This window comes from Eurosta solidaginis, chromosome 4 (genome assembly GCF_040869045.1).
Source record: "Eurosta solidaginis isolate ZX-2024a chromosome 4, ASM4086904v1, whole genome shotgun sequence".
NCBI lineage: Eukaryota > Metazoa > Arthropoda > Insecta > Diptera > Tephritidae > Eurosta > Eurosta solidaginis.
Window position 1 is genome coordinate 93,617,249 of NC_090322.1, and position 19,559 is coordinate 93,636,807.

The 19,559-nt window shown below is 39.1% G+C and overlaps 1 protein-coding gene across 1 annotated transcript in view; it reads right to left on the reverse strand.

Annotated features, from left to right (window-relative positions):
* The window catches only part of Rbcn-3A (Rabconnectin-3A), a 2,573,828-nt gene that overhangs the window by 2,325,915 nt on the left and 228,354 nt on the right, over positions 1-19,559 (reverse strand). The window contains exons 4-5 of the mRNA XM_067779516.1: positions 4,104-4,310; positions 135-4,039 (exon numbers count right to left, since the gene is read on the reverse strand). Coding sequence (XP_067635617.1) covers positions 135-4,039; positions 4,104-4,310 — 4,112 coding nt within the window. The remainder of the gene's footprint in view (positions 1-134; positions 4,040-4,103; positions 4,311-19,559) is intronic.

Consider the following 19,559-nt stretch of genomic DNA (forward strand, 5'->3'; position numbering starts at 1 on the left):
ACTATATAATTACAACGTTTCTGATAAATTTTTGAATTCGGGCAACGTTTTGAATTTGAAATAATTATTAAATTTGGTCTCTGTTAGAAAACTATGCAAATAAATACCTAATTAATATGCATAAATCATTTTACCTGTTTTTCTGAACTTCCATCATCTGAAGTTGACATATAATCGCTTGATCCGCTCATACATCGTACTAAATGTGCCAGTATAGCTTTAACCCAATTTATTTTACCGGAATTTAACAGTTCCATCAATTGCTTTGGATGATATTGCGGAAGTACCGGGCATGCGATGCGCGAGGCCTGAAATAATCCAAAATCCGGCATATAATCGTCATTTGTGGATTCCCAGCCCGCAGGGACATTTAAACTTGAGTTTCCATATCTTTTTCGTTTTTCATTGGAAAGTAATTGCAGATTAGCAGTGCTCACTTTACTAATTAATGGTATTGATGATGCAGTTTTAAGTCTCAACTGCGTGGATTCGTTGGCCAAGGATCTTAAGTCCTCGTCTCGTAAATTTCTGGAGTCGAAGAGGTCGTCCATGCTATGATGCTGATTATAGCGAGGTTTCCATTGTGAATACACATGCATTTCGGAATCCATTGCCACCACTAAGATTCCGTCTCGAACCCAGGAAATTTGCATAGGTAACGGTGGTAAGCCATCCGCAGTGTGCAAATCAATTTGGCGCAATTTCATCCAACGTATTTCGTCACTAAAATTTGGTTGAGCTAAGGAACTAGCTTTTCGCAATATCGGCCGATTCGCTGATCTCGAAACTTTCATAGCTTTAATATTCGCTTGAGCAATATCTGAAGAAACTGCTGTATATAAAAGAATTTTACTTCCCACGGCCACAGTTAATATATGCGAACCGTCTTCTTTTGATACCCAATCTAATTGAACCAGATGTTTCTGAGTTAAAGGACAAGTATTTCCATTTTCAGCTATGCTTTTTCTAAGCGACTGGAGAGTGCTGAAACTGGGAACCGCTAGTAAGCCTGAGACCGATGCCGATTTCGTTGCAAGTTCTGGTGTTATATCTCCGCTCCTTGGAGATCTACCGTCCTCTTGTGTAAATGTTTGGAAAACTTGATTCAAACGCTGTTTTTTTTGCAGTAGGCGGTTATCATGTAGGTAGCTAAGATCAATGCCATGGCCAATATTCATGCGCGGTAAATGCACATTTTTCAAATAAATTGTATCTTCTAAAACCCATTCACTTCCTCCCGAGCTTTCACATTCATATATTGCCACACAAAGATTTATGTATCTAGATTCTGGATCTCCTTTATTTGGACGAGTAAAACTTTTTCCATATTTATAAGCACAAGCTACCCGGCCAGAATAAGCAGCACTGATATTTAGAGGCTGGCCGGGAATTTCTATTGCCGAGTCCTGCATTCTGCTGAACATTTTCCATTCTACCCATCTGTATTTTGGGCTTGATATATTTTCTGAGTCTTCAGAACTAGTTTCGCATTTCCAAAATCGGGAAAAGGAATCTGAACAAGCGGTGACAATTATGTAGGGAGCATAGCAAGCTGGATAAATTGAGGAAGAGCTTAAATGACCAGCAGCGGGAGAGGCATGAATAACATCAACACCTTCGGGCATCGGTAGCTCTTGAGTACAAACTTTTTCTGTATTTATAATTATATGTGACGTATCGTTGCACATTTCTTCTCGATTGTCTAGCAGCTCATTAGCAGCTGACGCTCGTCGCCCCGCTATATCCGAATCTTCTATATCTTGCACGATGTTGCTATCAGGAACATACATTGCTGTATCTGATAAAAAGTTTTTTTGCTCTTTTGACGCAATTACAATTCTCCACATATGTATTGTACTTCCTTTGATGGTTTTCTCAATTATCACTATATAAAATGGCTCCTTAAATTCAATACTTTGTTGTAAATCCACAATGGCATCTAAATCAGATTCCATTCGATGGCCTCCATCAATTAATTGCGCCTGAAATACATGTAAAAACTGGGTATTTTGCCAATCATGTTTAGCCTCGGATAGCGGATCAAGTTGAATAATACAACCCGGACGAGCTGTGGATTGCTGTGATACCACTTTTAGTTTCTCGTGAAAAGGTGTTTTTCTCATTTTAAAAGTTGAGGAAGCATTCGAATAAATCGATTCCATTGAATTTGATTTATATGAGGTGTGGGCATTTTCCGAAGAAGATATTTCTGCAAGCAGAGTACGAGCATCAATCACAGCTTGATAGACTCTTAGATTCTCTCCATCACTTGCTACGAAACACGCAGATGGGGAATTACTACTATTTCCCAATGTAGTACTCGGGAGTAAGGTGGGTATCCATGCCACATTGCTAAAAGCTGATATTTCAGGCGAATTAATACGGGCCAGTTCACTTACTCCTCCCGAATGGCAAAGAGGTCCAACAGAGTCAACACGCCATAAAATTAGTTCAGAGCAAAATCCGGAAGGTGTGAAAACATCTTTATTGAAAGTAAAATTTTCAGAGCTACAAGGTGATTTCTTTTCTGACTCTGATAAATTATGATGGGATGTTGATACAAGAAGGGGTAAAACTGGATGACATGTTATATCGTTAACCCTAAAGCGGTGACCGGAAGCTCTGCAAACATGTGCAATACTGAGAACCTGGGTAAACTTTGTTTTAAGAGCAAATGTAAGCTTCCACAAGTTTAAGGTTCCGTTGGAATGCTTAGTTACCATAGAAACAGCTGGCGAAAGGTTACTTGTTAAATGGTTCAAACATTGTTCATTTCCATCGGAGTAACTTGACTTATTCACAGGAGAGTTGCTAGGTGACCCATTTCGACTCTTAACGCTATTTCCAATATCCCTAAAAATTAGAGGTGGAGATCCTGTGTTATATAAACTAACTGTAGTTGACATCGACATGGCGTCACCGAGTGGAAATGCAAAGGGAATGCGTGTAGAGAATGATATTTGGGCTTGGCGATAGGAGCCGGGGTAATAATCGTCCAACCAGTCAACTACCCATATAAGATAGCTTCCGTCAATGGGGTGAATTGCAAACACAAGATCTGGACTTTGATGCCAATCTCTTAATAGGCATTCAATTTTGAAATCCAACGAATCAGACAACTGATTAATGATAGGGTAATTTTCATTATTCAAGGAAGTTAGAGATGCTGTATTTGACATAGAATTTGTATTTTGTAGCACACCAGTTTTGCTGTGATGTTGTGAAACTTTGCATTCCTCCAAATTACTATCGTCAGTCGAAAAAGACTTTGACAAAACTCGGGAATTTTTTTCTTTTGATTCATCAGTCACATCATATTCTTTTGACTCGGGAACGTTAATAGTGGATGCATTAGTACTCTCTTCGTCAATGATTTTTTTAGTTAACTCTTGCAATATTAGTTCAGCTTGTATAGAAAAATTCATTTCTTTATTATTAAGCCAATGTAAAATAAAGTTGTTTTGATTAGAGCTATCCGATGAATGCATTGAAGGAACTAATGGAATATCCGTCTCTGCATTAATTGAGGCTGCTAGATGAAAATGCATACCGGGAGAAACTCCAGTTCCATTAAATCCATATGAATGAAAATCATGAACACTACATGATGATGGCAAAGACGGTATGGGCCCATGGAAAGTTTCAGTTAAAGCGTTAGCTTGAATACTAGATATTCCACATTCTGTCTTGGCATGTCTTCTAATATGAAAACATGTCTTCATATGCTTCAAACGTTGCATGAAGCGATGTTTGTGCCGTTGAGTTCTAAATTTTGGGTTCTGTGATGCTAATGGATCAAATTGAGTCATATTAACTAAACCATCATCCGGCAAGACAGTTTCAATCCAGACACGACATATATTATCAAGGCATGAGGTTACTATCATATTAGACACAGATCCTTTGGGCATGTACTTGCTGGTTTTCCGCCATGCGATATTTGTCACTGCTCTCGGGTGTGCTATATACACATAAGTAAAATTTAGCTCATCATCGTTTCTTATTGCAGATTTGGTACTATTTTTTGAGGGGAAAATAACTGTAAAATTATATTATAATAAAAATACAACAGATACAGAATAGGAGCTAAATTATTCACTTACCGTGCTTATTTTCGTACCAAATTTTTACGAGCCTATCATTTCGCCCGCACGTAGCAAAAAGTGTACCATCGGGACTAAATGCCATGTGATAAATGGGAATAGCAGTTTGACATGACCATATGGTATCCCAAGTAACAACGTCATCTTGAGGATCATTAGTTGGCGTTTTAGATCCACGATCACCACCGCCTATTTCGAACTTAACACCTTAAATAAGACAACAATTTACTTAAATTCGCCAAAACAAAAGATATAGCTTCTGTTGAATGATGTTGAAAGCAAGTAGCAGAGTTGGGCATTATTTGAATAAATTTGTATTTGGATAATTATGAGAATTTAAGTGGTTTTTTTTCTAAGAAATTTATTTAAAGCTAATTCATAAATAAATTATCTGACTAAATTTTTACTTCCTATATGAGGCAAAGAAAATTATTTTGCATGTTAACTGCAATAAAACAAGTAGTTTTTAGCATCTATACTTTATTCTAAAACATGACGCTTTCCCTGGCTAAGCTACAATACCTACAGAAATGACATATATATAAAAGAAAGCTTTTGATGAGCCTGTTTGCAGAACATTATAAAAATTTAAATTGGTTCATTTGCTCTGAGATATTAGCGAGTAAAGTTTACTCAAATTTGCATATTGACTACAGCATTGATTGTGCAGATTCAAATTATTGTTTTAGCGTGATGACGTTACACAATGCAATGAAATAACATGTGTAGCGCAGTTAGGGGGCAAATACAGTAAATCGTAAATGAAACTAAGCAATTGTGTTAATCAATTCTATTTTTATAGATGCTTACTTTTTCCCTAACAGTTTAAACTTCATACCAGAGCCTAGATTCAGTAAGTGTGAGTTTTAAACTCTGACCTAAAATCAAGCGTCTAAAAGTTCAAACAATACAATGAAATAACATGTGTAGCGCAGTTAGGGGGCAAATACAGTAAATCGTAAATGAAACTAAGCAATTGTGTTAATCAATTCTATTTTTATAGATGCTTACTTTTTCCCTAACAGTTTAAACTTCATACCAGAGCCTAGATTCAGTAAGTGTGAGTTTTAAACTCTGACCTAAAATCAAGCGTCTAAAAGTTCAAACTGTGTAATAAATGAACCGGATTATAAGTAATTAGGTACGAGAAACTAGTTAACAGTGTCTTTATTGAAGTTTATGGAGTTTATGCAAGCACCTATGGTAATAGTTTTACACAAAACACTTCTTCCGAAATCAAATCTCTTTTGCATTTTGTTTAGGCCACCGGCCTAAATATTTCGGACCACCCTAACGCGCGTATTAGTTTATCATATTATTGACCGGTAACGGCTAACACCTGCCGAGCGTTAACTTCGAAAGGGAAAAAACTCGACGAAAGTTAGCTATCGGCAGTTGGCGCGGACTTTTTCTCGGTAACACTCTTTCACTTCTTTTTGGGAACGTTCGACTCACAGGTAAGCTAAAAGAAACCATTTTCCACATTTTCACCTTAATAATTTGAGATTGTCGTTTTAATTAATATTTGCAACTAATAATTCTCGTAAATGTTAACTTGCCAAGTGCATTGTGAATTGTGCAGTGAATTAATTTAATAAGTTGCGATTGTCACTTAATTAATATTTGCAATTACGCATTTCCATAAGTTGGCATTTGCCAACTGTATTGTGAATTCCCTATTCTTCCTAAGGACAGCGGTTTAAACTACTTCTGTTTCATAATAATTCTGCAATTTATTAAATATACAAATGTACATGTTAACTTTTACTATAATTTCATAAAGAAGTTTCCTTGTAAATTTGCCTAACGACCATGTACATACATATCAGGGAACAGCAGAAATCGAACACAACAACATTCGATTACATTCGGCAACATGATCGTGTTCAATGATCCAACTTGCTTAAACGAACATAATCGTCATTGATTTAAAATCAACCAACTTATTGCATGCGTGAATATAATCAATTCAGGCGTTTGCTCGTTTGCCTCAACCGCGATTACATTCATCGGAATGAAAAGGTAAATATGAAAACTCCATGCGTCTGAATATTTGCATGATTCTTCTGCCCTTACGTCCCGGCGACAAGCTACACATAAACATACATATAAACATTGCTTACGGTTCTTTTTGCTTTCCGAACTAAACGATACTAATTCTCGTGCTTTGATTTTATTCTCCACATTTAAATAATGTTAAATTTACAGCATTTTTTCGAAGTACACATTTCCTATTTTGAAATATAATGCAAATTTGACATTATTTTCCATGTGGAAAACACATTCTTATAATTTAATATCTACATTTTTTTTCATATCAAAAACACATTCCAAAAATGTAAAATTCAAATTATTTGATACATGAAAAAATAATGTGTTTTTCACATTTTAAAATGTAAAAAACACATTAGTGTTTTTTCCGTGTAGATATGACTTTTTATACTCAGCTGAGCAGAGCTCACAGAGTATATTAACTTTGTTCGCATAACGGTAATCCGTAACGACATAAACTAATCGAGATAGATATAGACTTCTATATATCAAAATGATCTGGGCGAAAAAAGAAATTCATTTAGCCATGTCCGTCCGTAAACACGATAACTTGAGTAAATTTTGAGGTATCTTGATGAAATTTGGTATGTAGGTTCCTGGGCACCCATCTCAGATCGCTATTTAAAATGAACGAAATCGGACTACAACCACGCCCACTTTTTCGATATCGAAAGTTTGGAAAAACCAAGAAAGTGCGATAATTCATAACCAAAAACGGATATAGCGATGAAACTTGGTAGGTGGTTGATCTTATGACGCAAAATAGAAAATTAGTAAAATTTTGGACAATGGGCGTGGCACCGCCCACTTTTGAAAGAAGGTAATTTAAAAGTTTTGCAAGCTGTAATTTCGCAGTCGTTGAAGATATCATGATGAAATTTGGCAGGCACGTTCCTCCTATTACTATATGTGTGCTAAATAAAAATTAGAGAAATCGGATGACGAACACGCCCACTTTAAAAAAATTTTTGTTTTTAAGTCAAATTTTAACAAAAAATTTAATATCTTTACAGTATATAAGTAAATTATGTCAACATTCAACTCCAGTAATGATATGGTGCAACAAAATACAAAAATAAAAGAAAATTTCAAAATGGCCGTGGCTCCGCCCTTTTTCATTTAATTCGTCTAGAATACTTTTAAGGTCATAAGTCGAACAAAAATTTACCACTCCTTGTGAAATTTGGTAGGTGCATAGATTCTATGACGATAACTATTTTCTGTGAAAATGGGCGAAATCGGTTGAAGCCACGCCCAATTTTTATACACAGTCGACCGTCTGTCCTTCCGCTCGGCCGTTAACACGATAACTTGAGCAAAAATCGATATATCTTTACTAAACTTATCTGAACTCACTTTATCTTGGTATAAAAAATGGCCGAAATCCGACTATGACCACGCCCACTTTTTCGATATCGAAAATTACGAAAAATGAAAAAAATGCCATAATTCTGTACCAAATATGAAAAAAGAGATGAAACATGGTAATTGGATTGGTTTTTTGAGGCAAAATATAACTTTAGAAAAAACTTTGTAAAATGGATGTGACACCCACCATATTAAGAGAATGAAAAAGTTCTGGAGGGCGAAATCAAAAGCCCTTGGAATCTTGGCAGGAATACTGTTGGTGGTATGACATATATAAATAAATTAGCGGTACCCGACAGATGATATTGTTACGAATATTAGCAAAACTAAGGGGTGCTGCTATCGCTAAGCCGATGCTAAGCAGTGACGTGAATTCACATCAATAATTCAATCATTATGTCTACACATACGTACGTACACGCAGCGGAGATGAGATGCCCAAACACATGCAGACATCTTATTGAGATGCTCCTAAATGTAGATGATGTAATTATAATTCTGGAAGTGTCGCTCACACATACAAGCGCATGGGGTGTGACAGAAGCTATACAAATTATACAATTGTAGTTACACTGAGAAGTTTGAGAGCTGATGGACTAGTAGATTCTGGAAGCGCCTAGAAGATGCAACGTTGAAATCAGACAGTATATAAGGCAACAAGTGTAGAGGCGCTGGAATTCAGTTTGATTTGAGTTGTCAAGCAGTTTCGACTAAGACGATATCTAGCGAGCAATATAGTATTATTTTGAAAGTCAGTTTCATTTAAGCTATCAGTTTGGTTATTAAGCCAGCTAATTGCAAAGTATAAGTGTTATTGTGAAGTACTTTAATAAAGCCCATTTTTCCATTATTCAATATTGGAGTTATTTATTCAACAGTTTAGTGATACGAACTTAGCAAAAAGGGCAAATAAGAGGATTTGAAGTAAATTCGTTACAATTGGTGTCAGAAGAGGAATTGTGGAATAAATTCCGAAGATTGGGAATACAACTTGGACATGGCAAAGTTCAGTGAATTGAAGATCCAGCAACTGAAAAAAGAGTTGGAGAACCGTGGATTAAATACAACCGGCAATAAGATCGAATGTTATCCTAATGGGGACGAAACAACAACAAAAATTGAAGAGAAAGACGAAATATCGCAGGCAGTTACGAGCACAGACTTCAACATGATATTGGCTGCAATAACTGCTCAAACATCGACAGTGGCATCTCAATTGGAATCGCAGGAGACACGCATAACATCGAAGATTGAAGCACAGGAAACACAAATTTCTACACAACTGGAGGAACAGAAAACATATATGTCATCATAATTGGAATCGCAGGAGACACGCATAACATCGAAGATTGAAGCACAGGAAACACAAATTTCTACACAGCTCGAAGAACAGAAGACATATATGGCATCCCAACTGGAGTCGCAAGAGACACGTATAACATCTAAGATGGAAGCACAAGAGGAGCGCTTATCATTGCAGTTGGCGCAAATGTCTTCGCAGTTGGAAGCACAGGAAGCAAGGGTAACATCAAAGCTGGAAGCACAGGATACAAAAATTGTGCAGCTCGAGGACAAAATTGATGCTGAGATAGAAGCTTTGAGAGGTCGTATACAGGAGTTGCAATTAAATCGCCCAACAGTTTCAGCGAGTAATCCAAAGGTAAAGACACCATCCTTTGACGGTTATGTTCCTTTCCAGGTCTTTAAGCTACAGTTTGAGAAGACCGCAACAGTGAACAACTGGAATGCTGAAGATAAAGTTGCTGCACTCTTCGTAGCATTGAAAGGACCAGCTGCCGAAATCTTACAGACTATTCCAGAGTACGAACGGAAAAGCTATGAAGCATTGATGGCCGCTGTCGAAAGACGTTATGGAAGCGAGCATAGAAAACAGATATTCCAAATTGAGTTGCAAAACCGTCACCAAAGAGCGAATGATACTTTGCAGGAGTTTTCCTCGGATGTTGAAAGGTTGGGCACATTTGGCAAATGCGGACGCACCCGTGGAGTACACCGAGAGGGTAAAAATCCAGAGTTTTATAAATGGCATACGGGACGTAGAAACGAAGCGAGCGAGATATGCAAACCCAAAACCTACTTTCGCAGAAACGGTATCCCATGCACTGACTCAAGAAACAGCGTCACTTTTGAGTAAGCCCGCATACAAAGCTCATCGCGTGGAAGTGGAAGGCCCAGACTGGGTAGACGCAATATTGGAGGCGCTGAAAGGATGGCAAAAGCGAAGTAAACAAGTTATCAAATGCTTCAAATGCGGGAAGTCCGGTCACATTGCACGTCATTGCGATCTTGGTCCTAATAGTTCCAACAATGTGGGTGGCCATAAACGCAAAGCTGGCGGAAATGAGCAAGAGCGTGTCGAATGTAAAGAACGAAAACTTGCCCCGGCTATTGAATGTCCTGTGATATCTGTGTCGCAAATTGGAAGGAAATCAAGCAGTCTTACCGTCAGAGGGAATGTGGATGGTAAAGAACGTGTACTGACTGTAGATACGGGCGCATCTCATTCCTTGATCCGATCTGACTTGGTCAACAGGAGAATAAAACCGTTACCTGGAGCAAAGTTGCGTACGGTCACTGGTGAGTATAACCAAGTTCAGGGAGAAGTGATATGTGAAGTCTTGATTGGAAAGGTCACAGTTCTACACAAATTCGTTGTGGCGAAGATTGTTGATGAAGTTATATTGGGAGTGGATTTCTTGGTTGACCATGACATCAAGATCGATATGCAGAGAAGGGTGATGCATTATGAGAACCAAGATGTGCCACTTAACTTCAGTTTGGAAAAAGGGTTCAGCAGTAAGCGAGTGCTGGTGGAGAAGACTCGACAAAAACCACGGAAGTGAAAGGCAAAGGTTAATAGGTCGAATGGGCCAAATAAAGCAAAATCAAAAGTACCTGCGAGAGAAACACTGGCATTGACAAAACCTAAAAGACGCAGGAAAACGAAGCAACGAATTTCCGAAAAGCATGCGAGGGTAGTTTCAAGCCGGAGCGCACTACTGTTGTGAAACGTGGGACCGATACTGATTATGCGAAGCCAATCCGTCAAGCGCAAGCTCCACGAAGTAGTTCATTGGCCAAGCAACAGAGTGCGAGGGAACGATCCAGGATAATGAGTAGTAAGATGAAACACAGGTACGACAAGGAAAATAACTTGGAAAGTTTCCGGGAGGGAGATTTGGTACTGATATACAATCCTTACCGGCGGAAAGGTGTTCCATCCAAATATCGGTGCAGTTGGGAAGGCCCGTACAGAGTTGTAAAGACGATCAGTGATGTCATCTACCACATACAAGCAATTGGGAAACCACGATATAGAAGAGTGGTACATTTGGCGATGCTATCAGCGTATAGATCGAGAGATTTGTCTGATCGGGACGATCAGACTTAGGTGGAGGGTAGTGTTACGAATATTAGCAAAACTAAGGGGTGCTCCTATCTCTAAGCCGATGCTAAGCAGTGACGTGAATTCACATCAATAATTCAATCATTATGTCTACACATACGTACATACACGCAGCGCAGATGAGATGTCCAAACACATGCAGACATCTTATTGAGATGCTCCTAAATGTAGATGATGCAATTATAATTGTGGAAGTGTCGCTCACGCATACAAGCGCATGGGGTGTGAGAGAAGCTATACAAATTATACAATTGTAGTTACACTGAGAAGTTTGAGAGCTGATGGACTAGTAGATTCTGGAAGCGTCTAGAAGATGCAACGTTGAAATCAGACAGTATATAAGGCAACAAGTGTAGAGGCGCTGTAATTCAGTTTGATTTAAGTTGTCAAGCAGTTTGGACTAAGACGATATCTAGCGAGCAATAGCAGTATTATTTTGAAAGTCAGTTTCATTTAAGCTATCAGTTTGGTTATTAAGCCAGCTAATTGCAAAGTATAAGTGTTATTGTGAAGTACTTTAATAAAGGCCATTTTTCCATTATTCAATATTGGAGTTATTTATTCAACAGTTTAGTGATACGAACTTAGCAAAAAGGGCAATTAAGAGGATTTGAAGTAAATTCGTTACAATATTCTGGGTCACCCTGGTCCACATTTTGGTCAATATCTCGAAAACGCCTTCACATATACAACTAAGGGCCACTCCCTTTTAAAACCCTCATTAATACCTTTAATTTGATACCCATATCGTAAAAACACATTCTAGAGTCATCCCTGGTCCACCCTTATTGCGATATCTTGAAAAGGCGTCCACCTATAGAAATAAGGCCCACTCCCTTTTAAAATACTCATTAACACCTTTCATTTGATACCCATACCGTACAAACACATTCTAGAGTCACCCCTGATCCACCTTTATGGCGTATCTCGAAAAGGCGTCCACCTATAGAACTAAAGCCCACTCCCTTTTAAAACCCTCATTAATACCCTTAATTTGATACCAATATCGTAAAAACACATTCTATAGTCACCCCTGGTCTACCCTTATTGCGATATCTTGAAAAGGCGTCCACCTATAGAACTAAGGCCCACTACGTTTTAAATAATCATTAACACCTTTCATTTGATACCCATACCGTACAAACACATTCTAGAGTCACCCCTGATCCACCTTTATGGCGTATCTCGAAAAGGCGTCCACCTATAGAACTAAAGCCCACTCCCTTTTAAAACCCTCATTAATACCCTTAATTTGATACCAATATCGTAAAAACACATTCTAGAGTCACCCCTGGTCTACCCTTATTGCGATATCTTGAAAAGGCGTCCACCTATAGAACTAAGGCCCACTACGTTTTAAATAATCATTAACACCTTTCATTTGATACCCATATCGTACAAATACATTCTAAAGTCACCCCTGGTCTACCTTTAGGGCGATATCTCGAAAAGGCGTCCACCTATAGAACTAAGGCCCACTCCCTTTTAAAATATTAATTAACACCTTTAATTTGATACCAATATCGTACAAACGCATTCTAGAGTCACCCCTGGTCCATCTTTATGGAAATATCCCGAAATGGCGTCCACCTATAGAACTATGGCACACTCCCTTTTAAAATACTCATTAACACCTTTCATTTGATACCCATACCGTACAAACGCATTCTAGAGTCACCCCTGATCCACCTTTATGGCGTATCTCGAAAAGGCGTCCACCTATAGAACTAAAGCCCACTCCCTTTTAAAACCCTCATTAATACCCTTAATTTGATACCAATATCGTAAAAACACATTCTAGAGTCACCCCTGGTCTACCCTTATTGCGATATCTTGAAAAGGCGTCCACCTATAAAACTAAGGCCCACTACGTTTTAAATAATCATTAACACCTTTCATTTGATACCCATATCGTACAAATACATTCTAAAGTCACCCCTGGTCTACCTTTAGGGCGATATCTCGAAAAGGCGTCCACCTATAGAACTAAGGCCCACTCCCTTTTAAAATATTAATTAACACCTTTAATTTGATACCAATATCGTACAAACGCATTCTAGAGTCACCCCTGGTCCATCTTTATGGAAATATCCCGAAATGGCGTCCACCTATAGAACTATGGCACACTCCCTTTTAAAATACTCTCTTTTACCTTCCATTTGATACCCATGTCACACAAACACATTCCAGGTTTACCCTAGGTTCATTTTCCTACATTGTGATTTCCCTTATTTTGTCTCCAAAGCTCTCAGCTGAGTATGTAATGTTCTGTTACACCCGAAGTTAGCCTACCTTACTTGTTTAAATTAAATTTTTTTCTATTCGATCAGTTTCTTTCTTTTGAATTTTACGTATTATTTTACGTAACCTTTTTCATATCATATTCTAAATCTACGTACTTTAATGTTAAAGCTAAAGACAACATTTTTTTTTATTTATTTAACTGAAAAAAAAATTTTTTTTGAACCCCCCAAGGCAATTTTCTGGCTACGACCCTGGTCACAGTCCATCACATCAACACATCGCTGCCCAACGAATCAATTTAAAAAACTTCAGGTACGTACGTGGTTGCTTGGTTTCACAAACACCTTTTTTTATTAGTTGAGTGATTTTACGCACGGAAAGTGCATTCCTTGTCCACCACCAGTGGTAAGGGTTAACCGACACAGCTCAAGGTAGACAGGCAGTGAATTTTTTTTATTTTTTTTTTTTCACATTCATCACTGCACTCTGCACACCCCTCTTCGTCACATACATGTTGGTAAAAGCTCGCCATTAATAGTCACAACAATTTCACTTGGTTGATAGCCTCAACATATCTATCGCGAAATTCACTTCACTTATCAGTTTTTTCGAACTCAGGCAAAAAGCCAGACAATTCAGTACGTTGGGTGGCTAGTGGCTTAGTCATATTGGTTGTAAGCCACACAATCATCATAAAAACAATTCATAATTTATTTCTTGTATCTTTTGGCTTAAACACTTTTTATAAAAATTAAAAAAATTTTACATTTCCACATTAAGTTGGATAGACAAATAAATTTCTTTGGTTGGGAAAGATACCCTGGTTGGCTACTCGGCGATACTCATCAGCGTCCACCTTCACTTTTTTATACACATTAAATCCACATAAGGATTTCTATTTATGTTTTAAATCTCGAGGTTGACACATTACTATCTGTGTTTCAAAACTTTTTTTAGACAAGCTAAATTTTTGGAAAATATTTCTATCTGTGTCCAACCCACTTGTTAAAACACATTACATATTTGCAGACGATTTTCTTCTCTGCATTGTACATCACTGTAGACAAATTAAATCCTCGTCAGGATTTCTATCTATGTTTAATATCACTTCATACACATTAAACATTTGCAGACAATTTCTATCTGTGCTGCATATCATGATATAAGTTAACACCTGCTAAGCAGATTTATGGGAAACAATATCTTCCCATATGAATTGCCGAATATGAAAACCTACTAATGCATTTAATGTGAACATCCGTTCACACCAAAAACGCTGACGCTATGTCTGTGAAGGTAGTTAACACTTGCTAAGCAAATTTATGGGAAACAATATCTTCCCATATGAATTGCCGAATATGAAACCTACTAATGCATTTAATGTGAACATCCGTTCACACCAAAAACGCTTGAAGTAAAGTAGTAAACAACAACAATGCTTTGAAATGAATGATAAACAACGGCGAATGCGACAAATGCAACAACAATATCAACTGCGACCGCTGCTGCCTTCGCCACCGCTTTGGATAAAATAGTTTGATTCTGTTATTTACGTTTAGTCTTTTGCCAGGCTCTAATCGAGATTGTATTCGGTGATTAAAAATAAAGTAAACATAAAAAACCCTCTTTCGTTTTTATTTAAGTTGAAGAGCGAAAGTAACTTATACCCATTAAATCCTCGTCGGGATTTCTATCTGTGGTTTATATAATTAAATCCTCGTGAGGATCTTTATCAGGGTTCATATCACTGACGACACATTACACTCACGTCAAGATTTCCATCTGATTCAAATTTTGCTTAACATACTAAATTCACATAAGGATTTCAATCTGCGTTAACGCATTTAATCGCATCAGGATTTCGATCCGTGTTTTTTTACATTATACTTAGACTCAGCACAATCACAGCAGGATTGATAGCTGCACTACTTATAATTTTTGTTGCGGTTGCATTTACACCAACGCCACTAAGTCGTTTACCTCCAAGCTCAACACCTTCAAAGAAACAAAATATTCAGATTAATTAAAGCAATGGAGGCGTATATTAGATTAGCGGATTCCATAGTCGAGTTTGAACAAGACTTCAACTCCACCTCGGCCGAATCGCGAAACAAGCATACCCTTGCACTACTGCAAGAGGAGCTAAAGGCACTATGGAAGAAAACCAAGTCTGCATACGAAAGTCTTGTCGGCAATAGTGATCTGTCCAAAGAGGACCTAAGTGCGCTAGGAAAAAGAATAAAAGTTGCTTCGCATGCTACCTGCAATGCATGTCTGCCGTGGCGGCTGAAGTTGAAACTATCACCCCACAGTCGGCAAAAGATGAAGCAAAGGATGAGAACCTACGCGCCGGGGACATAAAATGCGGCTTCCGCCTTGCGATACGGATGTATTTAAAGACTACCTTTCCTGGCCGGCTTTTAGAGACATGTTCACGGCAATTTACATTCTCAATACCGATCTGAAAGATGTCGAGAAATTATATTATCTAAAACAAAAAACGCAAGGGGAGGCAAAGGAAATAGTGGGCAGGTGCTCGTTGACAAACGAGGGTTTTGCAACCGCCTGGAAAAATTTAAGCGACAGGTACGAAAACAAACGTATCCTAGTCAACATGCAACTTAAACTTTTATTTAACCTGACGGCAGTCGAACAGGAGTGTGGAACGTCAATTAAAAAATTGCAACGGGAAATAAACAATTGCATTTCTGCGCTACAATGTTATAATATTGGCATCACAAATTTCTTTTTGGTATTAGACAAAAAGTGCACACGGCGATGGTTACTAGGGCATGTTTCTGAATTTCACTTCTTCATCGGATGGCGAGCTTCGAAATCAAGTACCTGCATTTGAAAAACAAGCTGATGATGAAGTGAAATTCAGAATCAAGTGCTTGTAGCCATCTCTCGAATATGAATAACAAACGTAATTCAATCTAAATATTTCAAATATACTACATGTTAACACCGTTCTATCATTTGGTGCTAACCACTTCTTTTTGTATTTGTATCTGGATTTGTGTATAAAATAAATAATAAAACTAATTACTACAAAATACTTAAATGGAATCATTCTTCCAAGCAGATATGCGTATATATACATAAAAAGCATCGAACAGAAAAATAGCAGTGCAATTTTTATTAAATTTCGCAAATTTTCTATAACATCTATGTGGCAGTTTTGTTCTCTTTTATTGTTCCGTAATTCCAAATTATTAAATAAATTATAAAATTAAAAAATTGCTTCAAATAAATGTTTTCATACATTTAAAAAAAAAGGCAATATGGGCAATCCTCGATTATTAAAAATCAATAAATACAAATTTTAATTAATTAACGAGGTTAAAATAAATCTTTTATTAACAAATTGCTTACTTTTTGAATTTTTAGCAATCAGGCGCAAGAAATGAATAACAACAAGCAAACGTCAAGACGAGTGATTTGACAACATTGCGTAATAGATTTTTTTTATGTAATAGAATTTTGCCTAAAGTAGGCTCTCGTTACAGCATGCCACTAAGCTGACTATGATATACTTAGAAATGAAATGTACTCTATCTTTTTAGTGCCGCACCAAGTGAAGCATACTCTAACTCAGGACTATGAATATGCCCCATTTTCATTACCAAGATTGGAGTTATGCGGTGCCGTCTTACTGGCTGAGACTTTGGAAACTGTGATGGAGAACCTGAACTTAGGCACATTCAACATTCACCTATGGACAGATTCGACCATCGTCCTAGCATGGATTCGAAAAACCCCTTGTTCCTGGTCAACATTTGTAGCTCACAGGGTGACAAAAATCGTGCAGAAGGTAGGAACTAAAGCTTGGCATCATGGCGAGTCCGCATCAAATCCAGCGGACTTAGCCAGCAGAGGACTTCCCGCCACGGACCTAGTCGACAACTCGTTGTGGTGGTAGGGACCTTCTTGGCTGCAAGAAGGCACACAAACATTGAAGAAAAACGAGTACAAGTGCATTCAGCAACAAACATCGACAATAGCGAGGATATTCTTGATCGGTTTTCCGATCTATCAAGGGCGTTGCGGGTAATCTCCTACATCATGAGATTCGCGAGAAGAACTCATCCGAAAACAAAAGCGGCTTTTAAAGCAGAGTCTCACCAGATTTCGACCGACGTAATCAAAGCCACGACTAGCCGTCTCATAAGGATATCCCAAACAAACCACTATGCCGAGAATTAGGAAACACATCGCGGCCAAAAGCGAGATCCTCTCTTTATACCCCTTTATGGACGAGAATAATGTCCTTCGGGTGGGGTTCACCTCAACGCATCCAGAGAAGTTCCCGTCGACGAGCGTCACCCGATAATCCTCCCTTACGCCTGCCGACTCACCCGTCTCCTAGTCCAGTTTGTTCACACCATTTCCATACATGGCGGAAACCAACTAATGCTGCGGCTACCTCGGGTCAAAAACATGATCCGATCCATCATTCACAACTCATGGGAATTCTCCCTGCGGAACGCACTACCTTTTGCCGGACATTTACCAACACTGGGGTGGATTTTGCCGGACCGTTTGACATCAAGTCCTACAGCGGATGAGGATGCCGCATGTCCAAGAGTTACGTCTGCCTATTCGTCTTGCTTTGCGACTAAGGCGATCCACTTAGAGGCGATCCACTTAGATCGCCGCGTTTCTAGCAGCGTTTAGTCGGTTTGTCTCCAGACGAGGATGCCCGAAAAATCTCTACTCCGACAACGGGACGAACTTTGTCGGTGCGTCGAGGGCTCTCCGCTCAGAGTTCAAGGCATTCCTCGTTGATGCGCGCGACCAAACCCTCTCTAAATATGCCTACCAAACCCTCACATGGCATTTCATACCAGCAGCTGCTCTTCATATGGGCGGGCTGTGGGAAGCGGGAGGCAAGAGTTTCAAAACTCATTTCAAGAAGATCGCATCGGATCATAAATTTACTATCGAAGAGTTTAGCACCCTCCTGTGTAGGGTTGAAGCATGTCTAAACTCCCCACCCCTAAGCCCATCTTCAAATGACCCGTACAACTTGGAGCCACTTACCCCCCGGCACTTCCTAGTCGGGGTCTATCTACTAGCGCCATCCGAGATTGACGTCAGCGAAAATCGCGCATCACTCCTCAATCGATGGGAGAAACTGAAGGCGCTGCATCAAACCTTCTGCAAACGATGGAAAACTGAGTATCTCACCGAGTTGCAGAAACGCGTTTAGTGGAAGCATCCACAATCAAACCTTAAGCAGGGGGACCTAGTCGTCATTAAGGAGGACAATCTGCCTCCCAACGAATGGAGGCTAGGTGGGACAGCCAAACTTCATTATGGCCTCGATAACCGAGTTCGAGTCCTCGGACTGGATACGGCAAGGGGACAAACCACCAGATCAATCACGAAATTGGTCCTAGCACCACCCTCCAGTGAGGGTGAGGGAGACTTGTAACGCCCGCCCGTTATAACAACCACCCCCCCCCCCCCCCCTCCCTCTCAGACTTCCAGGTAGGTACTCCCACCAACGCAACGCGTCACCCTAAGAGCGCAACCTAGAAATAACTAAAAATTCCGACTCCACGTGGGAGCCTTCCACTGTGGATCCCAAACCCTCCCTAAGCACTGTGTGCCGCACCGCAATCCTCGGGCTAGCCACGTCAGCGGACCTATTCCAAACCAATTTTTTAAACTATACTAAAGTCCTGACGTGCGAGGCTACCACTGAGGTTTCCAAACCACCCCCGGCACTCAGTGCCAACTTCGGAATCCTCGGACTCGTCACGTGATCGGACACCTAGCAATCTAAACTACTTCCCAAATACTCGCCGTGTGAGGCTTTCCTTGAGGATTCCAACCTCCCTAAGCATTGTGTGCCACACCGGAATCCTCGGGCCCGCCACGGGAATCTACACTATTCTCTAAACTTCGCGCTCTTGGGTGACGGAGATGTTAGGACTACCTACGGGGAAACTGTCGAGGGAGACCCCAGCTCTCGTTCACCCCAGCGGCCAACACACCGCTTAACCCAGCTCCCATCCACGCCGAACGAGGCAAATAGAATCCTAATGCAGATCCTCTATACGCCCCAGAATGCAATTGCACCCCCCAAAATCCATCGAAGCCGTGTCATGTCTACACAAAGAAAAAAACGAGAAAATAATCAAAGCCTTTAAATAAAAGTATTGATTTGTTTTCATTCAATTGGTTTAATCATTCCTGAAACTAAGTAAACATAAACTAAATTATCACAAATCAAATGAAATATTTTTAAAAACAGATCTATTAAGAAAAGGATTAAAAATTAGATGAGGATTTACGTTTCACAAAATGTTTTAATTATTAATATCATTTTTTTTTATTGATTAGTTTACAGAATAGTA